This window comes from Penicillium chrysogenum (genome assembly GCF_028827035.1).
Source record: "Penicillium chrysogenum strain IBT 35668 chromosome Unknown utg000002l_segment0_segment0, whole genome shotgun sequence".
Taxonomy (NCBI): domain Eukaryota; kingdom Fungi; phylum Ascomycota; class Eurotiomycetes; order Eurotiales; family Aspergillaceae; genus Penicillium; species Penicillium chrysogenum.
Genome location: NW_026622750.1, coordinates 6,650,089 through 6,669,638, shown reverse-complemented (window position 1 = coordinate 6,669,638; position 19,550 = coordinate 6,650,089). Strand labels below are relative to the sequence as shown.

The following is a 19,550-nucleotide window of genomic DNA, read 5'->3' as shown; positions in this document are numbered from 1 at the left end:
TCCGTAAGAAGGCTGTAAATAACCTGGTATTTCCGATATACAGCTATAAATTACCGTATTGCCTGTGTATCTTTGATCTCATACTTCGCTTCATGGCCACATATTCTCGCTTACGGACCACATTGGTTCGATCGATTCGACCCAAGCCGAGTCGTTGTGGATCAGGGTGCATCTCGGCTTGCTCGGTCAGGACATTTAGGTGCTGGGACTTTAGAGACAGAGGCTTATAACCCAATGGAGATACTACTCGTAGAATATAGGATACTCTAGAAAATGTGATCGATACGTAGGCCAGCACCGAGACCAGCACCGAGGTCAAGAAAGATAGGCCTCCAGGCTTGAAGACATCCATGGACGAATTCGTCTTGGGGAAAGAACAAACGGGACTGTCTACGCGAGAGGGCAATTTCGGGAAACTTCCATCGCGGATCGGCGGTCGAAGAATCGTTCAGCCTTTGGATGTTGTTGATGGAATCCCGTGCTGCATCAAGCCAACCATGAAATAGAGAACGAGGTAGAAGTGCGGAAGAGGACGTCAAGCAATATTCACTTTACTTGCGTTGGACATCCCAGATACTGCGTGCGATTGTCCGAAGCTCACTCTCCTTGATTATAATATCCTTCTCAACGGGGGAAGATGTAGGTCGTTCTAGGAATTGCTCGAATGGGATAATCAACGGGGCGTTCGAAACGGTGATTTTCCTTTTCGTTTTCCCACCCTTGGTCATCTGGATGCGTTGCACCCTGTTTATTTCCCCGTTGGCTGTGTCCCATTCATACCTATCCAGCGTTATCTGGGCCCTTTTTCGATTCAACTTGAGGGTCAAGGCGATGTTCGCGTTGCCTCGCGCTGGATCCAACCAAAAGGTAGCGTCGGCCTCAAGTCTGGGTTGCGATTCCGAGACCCCAACTTCTAGGACGATGGTCGGCCTACGGCGACGATCGGAGTCCAGCCTCCTTGGACCCCAGGCATGGTCAGGGACTTTGCCTTGGCTATATGCTTCCACTTTTGTGAACTTCTGTATGACGTCTCGAAGTCCCATATCGTCTAGCTGGCGCATGATTGTGTACCCAAACTCCTCGATCGCTTGCGCATGTTCTTGGGTTTGCATCTTGATTATGAGAAGATTTTCCTCTGTATTGAAAGAGTCGAAAGTAAAGGAATTATCTTCGATATCAGGATCGAGGAAATCTCTTTTGAGGGTATCAGCATCGATATCAAAAAGGATATACTGTGATGTGTCATGTTTCGAACGCTGGAAACGATCAAATTCAAGGTCTCTAGTTCGAAGGAAGTGCTCCTTCCCTTGATATCGATACCTCTTAGTCGATAGAGGGATATCCCTGAGGAAGCTACACCCAACATGATGTTCGGGGTTAGAACGACTTTCAGTCATTTTATTTTCTTTCTGAAGGCACATACGATAGAAGATGTATATGGCCAGGAATAGTTACGCCTATACCTACATATGTAGTGGATAGGTGGCTTATCTCATTATGAGCGCATTGCGGTAGACTACTCCATCTTGCGTTTGCCCAGCTGTACAACTGAAACCCGCCTATCGGCTTAGAGTATAAAGCGCCGGGATCTAATATAGCATGCAGCCAGAGACTTCTCCCCAGATATATTCACCTAAGCAGATGTTGAGGCTACGATGCAGATGCAGATACTAGCAGCGGGGAAAATCAGGAAGAAGAAACTGATATTCAATCTATGAAAAGAAGGCTGTTTATAAAGCCCGATCTAACAAAGAAATGGCAAACTAGCAAAGGCTCGGTCTCCATGACATAAAGAGACATCCGATGTATAGGGATCCTCCAACAGCAGACCATACGCATGTAGGTGCCCGTACACAAGATACATTGAGTAGAGCCTTTGTATCTCACACATGGCGCTACTTAGGTGTATATAGGAAACAAGGCTGGAGCATGATGCTTGGCCTTCAACTGTATATAGGAAGTAGGGACTGAGTTCCAAATAATTAGTGTGTACAATACATAGTATACTAGTAAGAACTCGGATCCAATACTGAAGGATCAGAGTTCAGTCTCAATACATACAGTACTGGTTGCAGAAGCATTCGCAGTAGTATTGTAGACCTCTGTCACTCTGATCATACACCCAAGACCCCTTCTCAATAGGGTCTTAACATAGCCTTAGGTATTACTTGCTAGCTATTAGCACTACTTTATAACTAAGCCTACAATAGGTTAAATAGCTAAGTATATCCCGCTCTTTGTCATGATCTAGATCTGATCTGCTATCACATGCTGTCACATGCTAGATCTGTTATGATTAGTTCTCTTTCCTTTGTTTGCTCTTGCTTTATTTGTTGCACCGTTTGCATGATCTCGGTTTGATTAAGCTCTCAGTGAGCTCGCCAGATCTTGCTTTCTTTCTTTCCTTCTTTCCCCGTCTTTAGTATCTTGAATTGAAGCGCTCTCATGCTTTGGCTTCATGCTTTGGCTTGTAGATCTGGCTCGTCACACTCTTTACAAATCACACTCGCTTTATTTTTCTATCTTCCTATATAGTTGTAGTATTGGTTCACTATAGTACATTCTCTCGTTCAATAGATACTTCGTGAAGGCCTCACCCAACGAGCCTTTGTAGTAAACGAGAGTAAGTAAGAAAATTTAACCGGTTCTGACCCTAGAGACCGGCCTGCAATTAACCTACACATGTGGCCATTAAGCGAGCCCGTGGCCATTAAGCGAGCACTGAGTCTGAAAACAAACATAGTTATCCGTAAGAAGACTGTAACGTAACCTGGTATTTGTGATATTTGGCTATACATTACCGTATTGACTGCGTATCATCGATCGCATAGCTCGCTTAATGGCCATATATTCTCGCTTACGGACCGCATTGGTTCATTCGATTCGATCCAGCCGCAACTTAGCATACCAGAGATACTACCTAGGTAGAACTTATTTACCATGGAATAGCCACTACATATGTATCAAGATAGCATGGCAAATTCACTATTTTGCTATACCCCAGTTTTTGGGGCTTAAAAGGCCTCACGTACCCGCATAGCTAAAACCATCTTTCAACACAATGGAAATAAAAAGGGCTGCTATCCTGATCATCTCCGACGAAGCCTCAGAGGATTCTAGTTTGGACCGTGCGGCTAGAGCTCTTGCGCCTGTCCTGGCTAAGGAGGAAAAGTGGGAACTCTCCGCAATTCGCATAGTTCCGAACAACTATCTCCAGATCCAGCAAGCAGTTTGCGACTGGACTAGTGGCCCCAATTGGCACCATCTAGTTCTGCTTAGTGTTGCGACAGGTTCAGCAGCCAAAGACAATACTCTCGAGGTGAGTGGGCCGTTGGGATCTTTGCTGGCCAACCGGCTCTCTCGTGTGCTAAGAATATCATATTAGGCCGTCACTTCCTTGATTCACCGACATGCTCCGGGTGTAGTGTGAGTGCACATGATTGCATCTGTGGACTTGGACTTATTCTAACTACGTGATGACTTGTCTAGGCAGGACATGATCGCCGACTCTCTGAAATTTACTCCATGTGAGAATCAGTCCTCCCCTTCGATTATATACATCCCAGCTCATTCACTTCCAGTCGCAAAGTTGGAGAGACCTGTTGGTGTTTGCGACAAAACTTTGATTGTCAGTTTACCAGGGTCACCCAAAGGCGCCATGGAGAACCTTGAAGCTGTTATGAACCTCCTCCCTCGTGTCATCCCGCAGAACCCTCGTCTACCACAACCTCGACTTCAACCCTATCACGATCACCACCATCCCCATGGCCATCCCATGCCCAAAGCACACACGTCTCCACAAGACCGTCCCCGATCCAAATCCAACAGACCCGCCATGGGCCTCAATCAGCGATACCGCCCTTGTGCCAACCCTATGCTTTCGGTAGAGGAAGCATTACGCGTGATCCGCGAGCAAACTCCTGCACCCATTGTGGTCGAAACCCCTGTCACCACTTCCATCATCGGCTCCGTCATTGCCGAAGATGTCTATGCCAGCGAGATGGTACCGGCGTACCCCACCAGTCTTGTTGATGGCTACGCCATCATTGCCGAAGAAGGCAAAACCACCAATGCCATTTTTCATAGAGCTACGATCACCCTCCCCAACAGAAGCGGGGCCTTCGAGCCCCTACATCCAGGAACCATTGCTAGAATTACCGCCGGCGCGTCCCTCCCTCCCAATGCCAACGCCGTGGTTATGTTCGATGACACAGCGTCCTCAACCCTAGATGGCCAAGACGGAGAAATTGTCGAAATCCTGGCCGATGATATCGTCCTAGGTGAAAATATCCGCGAGCCCGGCAGCGACGTTGCCCTCAACTCAAAGGTCCTTGCTCGGGGCGACCTTATCTCCCCAGTCGGTGGCGAAATAGGTCTGCTGGCTGCCACAGGTACGCGAACTGTCAAAGTATTCAAGAAGTGCCGGGTGGGCGTTCTCAGTATCGGTGGTGATCTTGTGGAGCATTCGAACCCGTCTACCCTCGTTAGAGGCCAGATCCGCGACTCTAACCGTCCATCCCTCCTATCTTGCCTAGATTCCTGGGGCTTTGAGACCGTGGACCTTGGCCTGGCCCGTGAGACTGCAGTAGGCGAGGTCGAACACACCCTTCGTGACTCCCTGTACGGTGTAGACCGTGCATTCTCCGGCGTGGATGTGCTCGTAATCACTGGCAGCATGTCCTTGGGTAAGCTAGACTTCACTCCTATCATTGAGAGTACGCTCGGTGGCACCATTCACTTTGACCGCGTCTCTATGAAACCCGGCATAACCACCACCTTCGCGACTGTACCCTTCAAGGCCACCACAGCCGATGCAGCTACCGAAAAGATCCGACAGAAACACGCCTCAAAGCTGATGTTTTCGCTCCCGGGAGACCCAGCCTCGACGCTAGCTACCCTCAACCTTTTCGTCCTACCTTCCCTCCAGAAGTTTGCCGGCCTAGGCGAGTCTTCCCAGGCTATCGCTACCAAGCCGGGGATTACGCCACAACTTGGTCTTCCTCGGGTTGCTGTCGTCTTGACACACCACTTCCCCCTCGACCCCAAGCGCACCGAGTACCACCGTGCTGTCGTGACGGGCTCTCGCTCGGACGGCCGACTATATGCTACGAGCACTGGCGTTAATTCTGTAGGCAGTCTTGCCAAGGCCAATGCTCTAGTTATCCTCCGTGCGGGGCGGGGTGTTGGGATCAAGGGTGAAATAGTGGAGGCGCTTATGATGGGCCCTGTCTATGCCTCCGATACCCGCATTATTTGCTAAGACTACGCCTATCTTACAACAAAATGACCTATATAAATAGAGGCGGTATTATTCTGACTTTTGCACTTCTTTATGTATCTACTGCGGCTTTGGGGAACTGAGGTCATCTATAACCCTCAAAAGATTGGTATCTAGCATGTGACTTGGCTACTTTTGTCCAAATTATAAAATGTGGCAACCTATGTAAGTCTCTTAATACTAATGTAGTCGTGGACTCTGCCTAGGTATAAGCCAAGCATGACTCAATGTAAGTATTTTAAGGAAGAAGAAAAACAATAACGGGCAACAAATCATGAGCTTAACCAAAATAAGTCGACTATCCTGAAATCCAACTAATGCGTGGAATGGGATCTTCGGAAAGAGATATTCTATTAACCTGACAATAAATGTTTATTAAAAACTATCTAAAAAATTATCATAATATAAATTTATTGAGAGAACAGGGTCCAAAGTTTGTTGAAAATCCCAGTTAATTTCCATTAATACTGGACGTTTTCATCTTTACAACGTTAACCCTAATTCGTGGAGTTATCCTGCAGATCTCTGTTATGCAGGATTGGCATCCAGGCTCCTTTCAAAAGAAGCCTAGATCCATTTGCAGTATGCAGTTTGATCATGACATTGCTGTCTATAGCATATAGGTCATTATCTCACTGCATCAATTTCAATTGGGACTGCATTCAGTCATGTCTTTGCATACTTCTGCGTTGTTGTCACCGAGTCCATGTTGTTCACTTTCGTTTACTCTCACCGAGTCCTTCTGATCTGTCATAGTGGGGGTATACGAAAAGGAAGCATAAATAGATGCTTCTTTCCATGTATGAATAGATCAGACAAAACAATCATTACTTTCTACAGTATACAATTTGGAATTTCTATATTCATAGTAATCTTTCATGATACTATTTTTGATCTCAATACATGCTATACAGACTTTTATCTGTATAATCAACAAAGTTGGTCAGTTTTGGTGGGAAAGTAGGGTGTGGGTAAATACTTAATAACCCCTATGTATGTCAAAGCGGCACCGAATTATGTATGATAAGCACTAGACTTATTTAGGCAATAGCTATTTCTACCTAACTTAACTTAGCAGCCCTAGAGGGGATGTCTTGAGTTGACCAAACAAGTGGACGCCACACTGCCGGTGGACACAAAGTAAATGCTAGCTTGATGCGCTCTAGGGCTGGGAGATGCGCCCTAAAAAACTGACTACTCCGTAGCCACGACGAGCGTAGCCCACACAAATCTCCTCGTTTCTTTTTCTATTCAGGATCTTGGAGTGACTGGTTCGTATTATAGAAAGCGTCCTGGCCAGCAACAGTTCGAAGAGTCTGCCTTAGCCCTCGAAATTATTCGGCAAACCCTGATTCTGCTTGCAAGTTCCAACAAGATATGCCGATCCCCGCTGAGTATGTTGTACTCCGTACCAAGTTGATGCTGGTTTATGCAGGTGGTGCTTTGGCCCCCATCGAGCACGATAAGGGTGAGTGCCGCGCGATTCTAATGTGAAATTCTAATGCCCCTTTGCTTACCCACTCATCACACTAGTACGAATAGACTTGCTCGGTAGATGTCTTTTCCTCTCGTCGAGAACATCTCCTTGACTTTGTTCTTATTTGTTTTAGTGGATTATTTCAACGAATTTGGGCTGAACAGCAAAGGGGAAGCAGCGAGGACGAGAGCCAGCCTTGTCTTTCTGTCCCCGCGCGTGATTAGTTCGTATCGCAAACAAGGCTAAAATCCTTCTTCGTCGGCTCGCGCGAAAGGCTGAATTCATCCTACTCATAGGCATACTGATTGGTGGATGGACGGTTCGCCTTGGCAGCGATGACTGGTCGCTCTTGGCTGCAGATTCCCGCGCGCCGACTAATGGCGGAGAGGAATCCAAATAAAAAGCTCTCGGTCTGCTTATCCTCGGGCAACCGATATTCTTATTTAGTTCTTATCCCTTGAGGCCATGGCATCTACTAGGGCCAGGGATTATGTCCCTCTGGTCACTCTAAACAGTACGACTTACGGCGACACCGAAGAGAGTTAGAACGAATGGCCAACCCCTCCCACAGAACAGAAGGGAAGAGACGCATGGGAGCGGATTGGCACTCTCGGCGTTCTCATCCTGTTACTGGGTTCCAGTGTCCTGTTCATCCCATGGATCCTACTAGGGCTGATATGGAGAGAATTGACGACGGCGATATCAGGAGGCGTGCCAAATACTTTTTGGATGTGGATAGTGCATGCAAATTGGACCTCAAGGCTAGTCATAGTTTGCACAGCAGTTACAAGGGCAATAGTGGCTCTCCAGGCTAGTGTGATTACTGCGATGGTCAGCAGTATTATCCTGGAGAAGATTGGGACGCCATTATTCTACGCGCCGTTTTATTCGATTATTAGGGCCGTTAGTGTCAGTCCGACCAGTCTTTTGCTCACAAAGGGCATACTAGCACAGCCGAAGCGATTTCTCTCGCGTTTGGTCTCGACACTTGTCATTGTTAAGGTCTTGGTGACTGTCGCTTCCCAGTTCCTCTCTACCATTCTCATCTCGGACTTCATGGACGGCAGCTTTATTAACAGCAATAATCTGACTCAAATTGGGGCCTTTAGTCCCCTTGGATCTATACAGACTGTTTGGTGGAGGGTTCCTCCAGCATCAAGTTGGACATTTGGCGAGCTCGCCGAATCTTTCTCGCAGGGACCTAATTTCTATGATACAGGGCATACCTATAGAGCTTTTGTCCCCTTCAAAGATGAGGTGCAGCGAACAAGTCTACGAAGTTTCAAAGGGCCGGCGGAGGTTATGGACCATCGAGTGGTCTGCGTTCCCCCATCGTTCGTTGATTTGCGCTTAAATACGACATTCCCTCCGCGTCTGTTTGGATAGATGACCCTGGGGGATGGATCATACCCAATGCTGCAAAATATGGAGAGGCAAAGGCCTATCAAGTTTACCTGCGCCCTGCCGTTCCCGCCTGAAAACACAACATACGGCATGTCAAGTCTTTGCTACCCTCGTCTGGCATAGTTCACCATCGAACTCGAGGACCCTTTGGTCAGGATAAGCCCCGAAGACAGGATAGCCAACCAAACCGGAATAGCCTGGAATAACCCCCTGGCCTCATCTATGCTCATTGTCCTGGACATCCTTGACGGGGAAGGAATGATGGCACGGAACCTCCAAAACCTCTCAAGGCCATACATAGTGCCTCCTATTCACAAAGACGGCCCTTGGTCAACAATAATGAACGGCTCAAACACCGCAGCCCTCCGCGTCTCCTCATGCTTCACCAACCTCATTTCCAAGACATTCACCGTTGACATAGCTAGCTCCGGGCAAAACTGGGAGCCAGGTCTAGCTTAGGACCGCAATACCAGCAGCTTCGATACCGAGTCAGTCCGACGGCAGCTTGGTGCATCCTTAAAGCCTGATAGCCTGAGTGATCGCGCCGTACTTGCACTTAATCCCAAGTCCGAGTGGAAAGACTTTGGCATGGGAATTGATGCCATCGAAGACGACTACGACGCCTTCAATACTTATTTTCACTTCACAAATACATTCCTCGGCCTCTTCCCGCCAGCACAGCAAGCTCTTGCGCCGCCGGACTTTCCAGCTGCAAACCCGGGCATCCTCCTCTCGAAAGCAAATACGGCAGACACCAGTACAGCAGACCAGAGTCATACAGACTTATTCAAAGATGTTCTACACGATACCAACAGTCCTGCTCTCGCCCTTCAAGCACTAATAACGCGAGGAACCCAAGCAGCATACTACGAGCACCTGATACGGGAGGATCCCACAGCCTCGGCATTGACCGCGTTTTCGTCCACTACTTTGATTCCAGTCCGGTGGGGTGGGTTTGTTGCCGGTGTATCGATCATCGTGGCTCATTTTATTATACTTGCGGTTATTACGGTATTGTTTGTGATTTACACCAGGAATTCGATGATTGGGAATAGCTGGCAGGCTGTCGCGCAGGTTGTCTCGGAGGATATTCTTCCGGTCTTGGACCAAGCGTGTAAGGAGGACGATGAGAAGGTAGAGAAACGTTGGGGAAAGGACCAGCTAGCGCACCACAGTGCCCTTCGATATTGGCCGAATGGGCGCGTGGCTATTGGAGTCAGTGAAAGAGAGTAGTAGAAAAGGTCTTTAGGAAATCTACCCCTAGTTTTTAGTGAAATCCTTACATTATCTATCTAGCTTTATATCTAACTAATGGTCTTATTACTATTAGTAATATAATCCTTATCTAGATTCGGATTATTTATAGGTTTTTGGTCTTCCTCGGGTTGCTGTCGTCTTGACACACCACTTCCCCCTCGACCCCAAGCGCACCGAGTACCACCGTGCTGTCGTGACGGGCTCTCGCTCGGACGGCCGACTATATGCTACGAGCACTGGCGTTAATTCTATAGGCAGTCTTGCTAAGGCTAATGCTCTAGTTATACTCCGTACGGGGCGGGGTGTTAGGATCAAGGGTGAAATCGTGGAGGCGCTTATAATAGGTCCTGTCTATACCTCCGATACCCGCATTATTTGCTAATGTCAAACTGGGATATGGCCTCCATTAGGCTATATACACTAACCGTGGTTTTTGTGTTGGTCGAGTGGAATAATGCCGTATTTTATTCCAACAGCTAAGACTACGTCTATCTTACAATAAATGACCTATAAATAGAGGCGGCTACGGCGGCATTATTCCGAGTTTTACACTTTTTTATATATCTACTATAGGTTTGGGAACCAAGGTCATCTATGACCCTTAAAAATTGTATAGTTATAGCGTGTGAATTGGATACTTTTGCCAAGTTAAAAAAACGTGGCAACCTATGTAAGTCTCTTAAAACCAATGCACCCGTGGACTCTATAAGCCAATCATGACTTAATGCAAGTATTTCAAGAAAAGAGAAAAAAAAAAAAACAAGAGGGCAACAAATCATGATCTTAACCAAACAAGTCGACCATCCTGAAACCCAACTAATGCGTATAATGGGATCTTTTATTTGGTACACATCACCATCTGTATTGTGCTCGATCTCAAAGTTGATGTGAGGGTTAAGGGATCGCAACTGAAAGAAACCTTAATGGAGAAGGACCATGAGACCCCTATAACGCAAGGCGGACGGGCAGAGAGGAAGAGAGGACCGAGACAGAGAGCAACTATCTGTCTGCATGTCTGTCTAAGCTAGCGGGCGTATTTATCCCAACTGCCAACCTTCTAAGGAAACCACCACATTTCCATCCCCCACACAAATACCCCTTCTACAGCAGTATCCGACCTTGCAGTAACGATGAAACTCATAATAGCTGGTGCAACCAGTCTCCTAGGCACCGAGATCGTGACACAAAGCCTGCAAATTCGCGAGATCACCCAAGTCATTTCATTAGCTCTCCAGCCAGTACAGCTCGACAAAGGAATCGACACATCGAAGTTGAAGAATGTTGTCATCCGAGACTACAGCGAATATCCTGATGACGTGAAGGCGGAGTTCGCTGGGGCCGACGCTTGTATTTGGTATGTTTTGAGGCAGCACCCTCATTGGCTTACAAGACTGACTACAATCCTTTTTTGGTACCTATAGGACTGTCGCTGTCATGCCTTTACGTACCGGCAAGGTTGAACTCAAGCGTGTATGCCAGGATGACACCAAGCTCGGATTCAAGGCCATATGCGAGGCTGGACCGGCACGTCCCTTTCGCTTTATGTACTTGAGTGCGGAGGGAATACCTCGAGACCCAACAAAGACCCCAGTAATCATGCCAGATTACCACATTATGCGAGTAATGAGTTAAACACCCACCCCATGTTCTTGATCTTATGCTAATCTCGTGTTTTTGGTAAGCCAGTGCAATACAGAGCTCATGGTCCTCAAATTCCCTACCGAGAAAGAAGGTGTTGAGGTTTGCATCGCGCGGCCCGGTGTGATTGCTAACTCGTCGACTTGGTCAAGAGCTTTGGTGGCCAACCTTTTTCGTATCGTCAGTCTCTTTGGTCGGCCCCTTCCATATGTACAACGGAGCCAGCTTGCAGCGGCAGTGTTGAGCCAGGTTATGGATGGGTTCGAGAAGCAAACACTCTCGAATGCCGATCTCGTTCGAATTGGACAAAGGGAGCTGAGCTTTCGCAGCATGCCTCAGCCTTCATGAATCACTTCTGGGGAAGGTCATAAGATCCAGACGTCGCTTCATGCTTTTCATCTTGGTTACTGGAAATCCCAAGGACTTGATATCAGGTTAACAATGATCCGAATTGGATCCTCAGATGCAACGGGTGTGACAAGTGTGCTCCTTTGTCAGGAGGCTGGAGGGAAATCCAAAGGGAAATCCAAGATGCGTTGAGGATAGGGAAAGGAGTTGGCAATCCCAGAGCAGTATATCCCAGGGATATAGGCTGTATGCAGCGGTCGTGGTATACTGGCTGTGCCTGCAAGCTAACCTCTGCTCTCTTGCGATTCGAGAATATCACCATGCACCCACTGACCAGGAGGCGTTGGTGGCAACTAACACGACATATGGCTGGCCTCGCTCAAACGAGAGTAATTGGTGTCGAGTTGCAGAATGTCTAATCGAAGCGAGTGGTTCTGCGATGCATTTATTCCTCGTATAGAGACATACCCAGAGCATACATGAACCAGTAGAGGTGTTCGACACACTATTTACTGTTTACAGGTGGCCAAATCCAGATCCAATAGCATTTGGGGCAAATTTCTCCCAAAGGCTAGGCCATCTTGACAATACCAGACTTCATTTTGTTGTAAGCTGTCGAACATCGACTACGGACTGTGCCTGTCTGACCTAGACCAAATTGACCTAGACCAAATATCAAGACCCATCATAAAAATTCCAATCGACGGGTACATTTCTATATTTGACATCCCAACCGAGAGGCAACGTCCATGCAACCGCAAAATGCCATGAATAGTCATGATGACGAAGTACAATTCCCCCAGCATAAAATTATGGCCACACGTTCAAACACCGTCAAATTTTCCCAACAACATCATTGTACATTGTTCAATCCATAAATCCATAACTGGAATTCAAAAATCCTATCAAAATGGCCAACCGCTCCAATCCCCAAAACGAGCAGAACGGCAACTCAGAAATGAAAGATCCCGTCCAACCCGGATCCTCGTCCTCCGACATCGACGAAAGAATGAGTACGCAGCTTGCCTTGAACCGTTCCGCGCATACTTCCGTGCCTTTATCTTTTCCATACCTGCTGACAACAAGCCCAGCCCGGGATTACGAGAAGGCCATTGATGAAACCAACGTCATCAGCGAAGATCGCCTTCGTCGCGCGATACCCCAGTCCTCCACATCGTACCATGAACCCACTGAGGATACGTTTGACATTTCTTGGCGGCCGGATCCATCGGGTCATCCGCGGAGGACGTTTTAGGTGTATAGGTGTATAGTTGGGTCTTTCTTTGAGATTAGAATGAACTAATCTTTCATTCACTATACACTCCACATCTGGTAGTATCGACTTGCGCAGCGTAGATGGTTGGATGGCTATTAAGAGATTCGAAACTATGCTAATTGTAGGATCCTAGTGAGATGGGTGATGGCTTAGCCTCCATATAGGGATTGGCGGGAGAATGTTTAGTCCACGTTAAACCCTACTGGTCAAGAGACGCTGACCCCGGATTCCGGACCAGGGTCATCATGCAGGCAGGCGGGTACATACATGCGAATTTCGAGATCGCCTGCATAGCGGGAGATCTGCGATCTCGCACGGGCCTTCTACGCGGCATTAATGTGGGGGAATCGGGAGAGACGAATATGTAAATCGTGTAAACGTGAGGTTATCTCGCGGAAATTCAAGTAAATGCTATATGTACATGAGTCATGTCGAACGCCGTCCCAATTTGTGCAATCCACCTCAAAGCTTTCCTTGGGCCTCCTTGGCCGCCTTGGCGTGACGCTCGAAAGAGGACACGGGCGGAGCGGAGTTGGGGTTGGGGTGGTGCTTCTTGAGGGCCATCTTGACATTGTATTCCAAGTCGAGAGTGGCCTTGGGGTCGTTGGTCTTGGGCTTGAAGTCGACGACGAGATCATCCTTGACCGCGAAGACGGAGTCGATGGCGAGATGGGGGTCGTCGCTGGGGTAGATCTGGTTGATGACAGTGGCGTATTCGGGGTGGGTGATCATGAGGTGAATGTGAGCGGGACGCATGGGCGAGCGGTCCATGAGTTTGAGAAGGACACCGGCGGGGCCGTCGGTGGGCAGGGAGTAGGGAGTGGGGTGGTAGCAGTACCAGTTGAATTCTCCCTTCTCGTTTGATCGGAACTTGCCGCGGAGGTTGTTGTCGGACTGGGTGGGGTCCTGGAAATCGTATTGGCCGTTGGCTGAGGCTTGCCAGATGTCGAGGACAGCGCCGACGATCGGCTTGCCGGTCTCCATGTCCCTAAGGACACCGTGCATAAAAGTGACACGGCCATGGGGATTAGGGTCCTGGATGATGCTGTCGCCGAGAGCGCGGAAGGGGGCGTTGGGAGACCAGAACGGGCCGAGAATGACGTTGGAGGTAGGGGAGACACCGTCCTCGGTGACGATCTTGTTGGCGATCTCATCGACGAGACTATGAAATCAGTTAGCTTCCGTTTTGGTTTTCTCGGATTTCTTTATTTCTATTTTTCTTTGCGCAAATAAAAATAAAAATAAAGTCATATGCGAAACTTACGACTCGAGGCCGATCACGTCACAGATACGGTGGCCTTCATTGCGGATAGGAGTGCTAATCTGGCCGATAGAGTTGATGAACTCAACGCCGAGCATCCACTCGGCAGAGGTCAGTTCAACCTCCCGAGCGAAATCGTGAATGTGTTTAATAAGAGAACCCAAGACCACGCGAGCGCGCTCGGGGGTGTTGGGGCCCATGCCATTGATGACAGAGGGGGTGAAGTTGGGGTCGAACTGGCGTGTGGGAGACATAGTGTATGATTTTGAAGATAGTTAAAAATTAAAGAGGTCAACTCAGGGCGACCTTTCCAGGTCTATATACATGGCGAACGGCATATCGTTCGGCTGGTGATGGATGTGGGGAAATCGCAACGGTGCCAACCGCGCAGAAATCCCGTTGCCACCTGCCGAATGTTGTGATCGCGTGAATCCCAGATGGTCCCATACTGGCATCGGTCAGCCCTCAACAGCCGAGTGGCGGCTCGTCCCCTAATATACCAGCGCGGGGTGGCCGGGGTAGCTCTTATCCGCGGGTAAGCCCCGGGATGTGCATATCCGTTTTCACCGCCTTTTGATTGGTTCGGCTTTTGCTTTGGCTGAACTTCCGGATCACGTGCCATTATGTAATAAGACATCCGGGGCGACGGATTCCCCGTATATTCTTGAGTATACTGTACGTGACCACGTTGATAGCAGGTTTACCATGATGAGCAGCTCAACGATGACATAAAGTATATTACTTGTTCTTTTAGGGCATGGTGGTGGTTTGCTTGTTTCCGACCCTGAGCGAGCATAGAATCGTCTTCTAGCGTTATGCATCTCTATGCGGCTCTTCGAGTGAAATGCGGTTTTGGATGCAATGGTGTTCGTATATGTTAAACTCCCAGTATGACTATCATGAATATTTGGTTTGGTATTGAACATTATCACTGGACATCGACCGGTGTGTATATGTATGTATGTCTACATACTTTTCCTACGGCCTTACTCCTTCAGAGCCCATTACTGTCTTCTTCTTGAAGACGCCAGCGCGGAAATGGTCCACTTGGTAAATAACAAGGCTAAGTCCAATTTAAGAAGTTCCAGTTCGCGTCCAAAATCATAAGCTAATCATAAAGCGATGCAACAGAAACAGAAACACTTCTTCTCACTACAATCACCAAGCCAAAACCGCTTTCTGAGCTCCACAGGCCAAAGAAGCACAAATCTGCTCATCCTTCTCACTAACCCCTGCATTGCATGACATTTTCGGTTTCGCCGGCCAGATCTCCCGCCCCTCGGATTTCTCACGCTCAAAGTGTTCCGTGATGACGTCGCGGACCGTGCTCTGGAAGAACAGTGGCGCCTTCTCATACTTGGGGTGAAGCTCACCACTGGTAAAAACATTTCGGTCGAGATTCTTCTGAGCGTTGTTGCAGAGGACTTTGTCTTCACCCATGACGCGCGCGTACATGTCACTTATAAGCTTGAAGTCGGCATCGGAGGAGTTTCGGTTTCGGTAGATTTCATAGGCCATCTTCGAGCTTTTTGCGCTTGAGGGGAGGAATTTCTGGACCATGATAAAGTGGGGCCTGTGTATGTTAGAGGGTCTTCTATAAGAAGGCAGAAACTGCGAACACTTACGAGACAACCATGGCGGACATAGGGAAGTAGTAGGTACTTGCTGTGTAGAGGCCCTTCTCGATTTGCTCTGGCGTAGACTCGCAATGGTGTTGGATGTGTCCATCTTTCAGATCGCTGTCGAAAGATTCCATGTTGAGGAATGCAGGAATATCGGCGTGTGTCGTAGGGCAGTGGTAGCATTCGTTGAAATTATCAGCCAGAATCTTCCAGTTATAGTCACCCTCGAGGGCATAATCGTGGTCGAAATCGTAGTTATCGAAATTGTAGGCTTTATACCGTTCTTGCTTGTCGACGTCCCGGAAATGTTCCTCCCACGACACTTCTGGGACTTCATTCGCATCCATGTTTACCCAGATAAAGCCATTGACGTCGACCTTAAGATGGATTCTGAAAAGTCCGTTCTGCTCTTTGTCGAAGTCGCTCAGCTCTTGGTAGTTCGTAGCTTTGGCAAGTTTGCCATTCAGTCCGTAAGACCAGCCATGGTATCGGCAAGCGAGGATTTTGGAATTTCCGGAACCCTCTTTCTCGACTACAGGGTACGCACGGTGTCTGCACACGTTGTGGAATGCGTTGATGTCGCCCTGTCGGTCACGAGTGATGATGAAGTCGAAACCTGCAAGCTCGTAGCGGAGCCAGTCGCCAGTGTTCTTCAACCGCATGCTGTGGGTGATGAAGAGCCACCTCTTCGAAAATATGGCTCGACGCTCCAACTCATACATCTCTGGTGAAGTGTACCATGATGCAGGCAAGGCACGGACTGGGGAAGCTTTAGTGTCTTCTTTGGAGGCAGGGGCATTAAAGCCAAAGTAGTTGAGCATTGAAGCCATGAAGAAGTAATAAGAAGGTACAATGGAGAATGCCTTGTAGTCTTTGTTGGCTCAACTGGTCATAATCAGGATTCCTTTTTATATGCTTGAAAGAACTTGATATTGAACTGGTAGCCATGTCTATACTCCGATCATATGGACGGCCTGGATCCAATTTGGTAGGGCAAACCCATCGCGAGGCGGGTGGATGTTCCAAGAACAGATATCGAACCCGCCAACCCGCCACCACAGTACTACAATGTGTACTAAAAACAGGTTGATTTAACGCCATGATGTATTATTGAGTCAAAACGTTATCAAACCCGACATTTACTCAGGCGCATACTCGGGCAGATATCTCGTAGTCCATGCTATAGCGGGTTTGCTAGAGCTGGTCATGCATACTTCGAACGCCGGTCGGGTTCTACGGCCAATTGAAGTTCGCATAAATAAGCTGCATGGGAACTATTGTTGAGCTATATTATTGCCGATGGAATCACGAGGACTCGGGTTTCTCAAATTGTGAGATGAGTGACTCTTACAGAAAACAACATTCTTGACCAGTGTGGAGGGCCGCGCATCGTTCTGGGTTCCTTATCTTGTTTGGTGTTTGACAGAACGAAAATGAGAATCTTCCGTCTTTTCTAGATTTAGAGTCCGAAGGGATTGTTTTAGGATAAGTGGGTGGCTATAAAAGATCGAGGTGATACATATAGTCCATAGGACAATGTGGCTGGAAGGACACGTCACAAGACTTCGTGTCACCCACAGGGAGTTTGCGAATATTCGAGCACTGTGTTATTGTAAACAAGAGAAGCTAGAACGTATATCAGGTCAATAGCAAACATTGAACACAGGAGTTGTCCCTCCCGAGGTCGTGATGCAACTGTCTTTCCGTTTTAGGCTCACCCCTCGCCGCTTTTGCTCCAGCAGACCCCTCTCACCAACCACGTCTGTGAGCATTATGTGACTAAAGAGACAACCATTAATCGTCCTATTCATCGTCATGCTTTTCTCTCCTTTAGTCGTATTCACATAAATCGTCTTTGGCGAAAAGTAAATTTCAGGGCCAGCAGACGAAACATACACTGTACTGTCACGATCTACTGGTGATTTCCATGGAACTAGCTTTGGATACTGCGATGTTGAATCTCCATTCCAGCATCAAAGGTCTCGCTTCTTCGCCTCACGCAGTTCGGCTCGCTCTTTCACTAGATTCGAAATCGCATTGCCGGTATCGCCTCCTAACTTCGCGAATCCCTGGATCACACCCTCACGGTCCCCGGGCCGCATTTCCTGGCTCATCTTAAACTTCCCCTGAAGCTTGGTGATTCGAATCTCAATCCCAACAATGTTCTTCTTCAGCAAGTCAGTGTACGACTTAGGCGCCTCGGACACCTCCCACGGCTCTGGTGACTCGCCACCAGTGTACCCCATGATTGATTTTTCCGTATGCTGCGAGAGATCATGCAGTTGTTTGGCGAGGAATTCGCCGGTCTCAGGTGTTTTGGAATCATAGTATAGCGACATCTTGCCGTAGGCCTGTACGGCGGAGTAATTCCATGTGGGCACGACCTTCCCTGTATCTGGCTTTGTCTCGACGTAGAATTTCGGAGTCACGTAATGGTCGTGTTTGCCATTGAAGAGCACTAGGACGTCGTCGTCGAGTTCAAGGACGCTCGGGGGCTTGTTATTCACGGCCTCCATCATCGTCTTCACTTGAGGATTCTGCTTGGCGATGTGTGCGCGGAGATAGGGATCTGTTTTGCCCGTTTCCTCTGGGAAATCCACCACAAATGGGGCATGGGTGCACTGTAGGAAGTCTTGCTGGGAGGAGTTCATGCCGGTGATTAAAACCCCGAGTGGGTTTTGCCGGATGAAATGGAGCAAGGCCTCTTTGTCTTTCTCCTCATGGGCGCTTTGGAAGAACATTTTGAATAGCAGCTGGAAGGTAGGTGTCAGAGTATGGAGTTGGAGGACGAAAAGGCGTGAAGACAATTGTGTAGGAACAAAATGACTCAAATCAAGCCCACCGAATCTCACATTATCGTATCGGTGATTTGTTATCAGTGGCCAAGGATTCGTCCGCTAAAGGCATGTCCAACCGGCACCTGCAGAGTCCCGGGAAGGTGCAGGGACTTTTGACATTTCCCCACCGGATTATAAAATGCCCGAGAAAAGGCCTTTGCGAATTCACGTATGATTCTGATTACATCCATTATTGATAGTGGAAGAACCTGATATTCATGCCAGAAAAGAAAAACAGTGTTGTCCTGGATTGTAGCAGTCTAACTCCTTTTGGCTAGCATCATTCACAGGGACCAGATTAGGTATAGCGTAACATACCTACATTGGCATATGCCGAGCTGCTATTGGCTACCCCTGTTGGTGATCCACTTTACTCAATCTAGGTACAAAATACAGAACATAAGGCCATACTTTAATTTGTTTCATTCGCTCGAGTCGAGGATCTTTCTGCTGACAATATCAAAGTCACTTTACCCAATAGTGTCTATGAAGGCGATATCTGCGCCTGTATTTGACTTGATCATGCTCACTTTACGAGACTTAAAGACTTATAACTATTCTTTTTTTGTCAAGCATCCTGCGATAGTTGCGGGGATCGGAAGAAACATACGGAAGTGATAAATGTTTCCAGTGAGGTGCAACTCATACGATTTAAGCTATCGGGAAGTGGCAATATGGAAGGGATGCATGAATGTAGCTATTTCCAGCCCGTGTCTCTTGCTTGTGGTTTGTCTATACAGATAGTTTCTGTCACTTTCACATACGAGCAGCAGTGAGTTTACTTATATACTTTCCAAAATGGTGCGAAGAACGTCGATTTTAGGATCTTTAGTGTGGTGGATACCGTGGGAGCTTGCCTGGTGCAAAGTCAACTCTAGACGCGCTATGGTCTTCTGGGGGGCTAGCCGAATTGGGTAGATCTAAAAAGCCCGGGTCCGCTATATACCTTAATCTATCAGAACTGACTTACCCTAGTCGTACCTTTGCCAGGTCTTTCTTTTTAATGGACCAATCTGCCTTGGTTTAAGAAATTGTCAGCACGAGCAACGCATAACTGAGAGGCAAGGTCCAGCCTCATCAGTTATGATTCTCAAAGTAGGGAATGAAACATAAGTCCCGATGATAGAAGGAAGATTGAAACCATCGATCTGC

General features: G+C 47.9%; 8 protein-coding genes across 8 annotated transcripts; 4 read left to right on the top strand and 4 right to left on the bottom strand.

The window, feature by feature from the left end:
- Window positions 1-551: 551 nt before the first annotated feature.
- On the bottom strand, window positions 552-1,397 carry N7489_005759 (uncharacterized protein; the record flags this gene model as incomplete). The annotated part of the gene is made up of 1 exon (XM_056711511.1): window positions 552-1,397. One exon carries the CDS (start codon window positions 1,395-1,397, stop codon window positions 552-554), a length of 846 nt encoding a protein of 281 aa, XP_056569932.1.
- Window positions 1,398-3,061: 1,664 nt separating this feature from the next.
- On the top strand, window positions 3,062-5,260 carry N7489_005758 (uncharacterized protein; the record flags this gene model as incomplete). Its single annotated transcript, XM_056711510.1, has 3 exons — window positions 3,062-3,319; window positions 3,386-3,426; window positions 3,490-5,260. The coding sequence occupies 3 exons, from the start codon at window positions 3,062-3,064 to the stop codon at window positions 5,258-5,260; spliced, it is 2,070 nt and encodes a 689-aa protein (XP_056569931.1).
- A 2,323-nt stretch (window positions 5,261-7,583) lies between these two features.
- N7489_005757 (uncharacterized protein) lies at window positions 7,584-9,392 on the top strand (the record flags this gene model as incomplete). Its single annotated transcript, XM_056711509.1, has 2 exons — window positions 7,584-7,664; window positions 8,619-9,392. The coding sequence occupies 2 exons, from the start codon at window positions 7,584-7,586 to the stop codon at window positions 9,390-9,392; spliced, it is 855 nt and encodes a 284-aa protein (XP_056569930.1).
- A 1,154-nt stretch (window positions 9,393-10,546) lies between these two features.
- On the top strand, window positions 10,547-11,402 carry N7489_005756 (uncharacterized protein; the record flags this gene model as incomplete). Its single annotated transcript, XM_056711508.1, has 3 exons — window positions 10,547-10,770; window positions 10,838-11,036; window positions 11,103-11,402. 3 exons carry the CDS (start codon window positions 10,547-10,549, stop codon window positions 11,400-11,402), a joined length of 723 nt encoding a protein of 240 aa, XP_056569929.1.
- Window positions 11,403-12,312: 910 nt separating this feature from the next.
- On the top strand, window positions 12,313-12,657 carry N7489_005755 (uncharacterized protein; the record flags this gene model as incomplete). The annotated part of the gene is made up of 1 exon (XM_056711507.1): window positions 12,313-12,657. The coding sequence occupies one exon, from the start codon at window positions 12,313-12,315 to the stop codon at window positions 12,655-12,657; it is 345 nt and encodes a 114-aa protein (XP_056569928.1).
- A 483-nt stretch (window positions 12,658-13,140) lies between these two features.
- On the bottom strand, window positions 13,141-14,193 carry N7489_005754 (putative catechol dioxygenase; the record flags this gene model as incomplete). The annotated part of the gene is made up of 2 exons (XM_056711506.1): window positions 13,141-13,840; window positions 13,943-14,193. 2 exons carry the CDS (start codon window positions 14,191-14,193, stop codon window positions 13,141-13,143), a joined length of 951 nt encoding a protein of 316 aa, XP_056569927.1.
- Window positions 14,194-15,097: 904 nt separating this feature from the next.
- N7489_005753 (aromatic ring-hydroxylating oxygenase subunit alpha) lies at window positions 15,098-16,391 on the bottom strand (the record flags this gene model as incomplete). Its single annotated transcript, XM_056711505.1, has 2 exons — window positions 15,098-15,512; window positions 15,565-16,391. The coding sequence occupies 2 exons, from the start codon at window positions 16,389-16,391 to the stop codon at window positions 15,098-15,100; spliced, it is 1,242 nt and encodes a 413-aa protein (XP_056569926.1).
- Window positions 16,392-17,534: 1,143 nt separating this feature from the next.
- Window positions 17,535-18,302, bottom strand: N7489_005752 (FMN-binding negative transcriptional regulator; the record flags this gene model as incomplete). Its single annotated transcript, XM_056711504.1, has 1 exon — window positions 17,535-18,302. One exon carries the CDS (start codon window positions 18,300-18,302, stop codon window positions 17,535-17,537), a length of 768 nt encoding a protein of 255 aa, XP_056569925.1.
- Window positions 18,303-19,550: the final 1,248 nt, after the last annotated feature.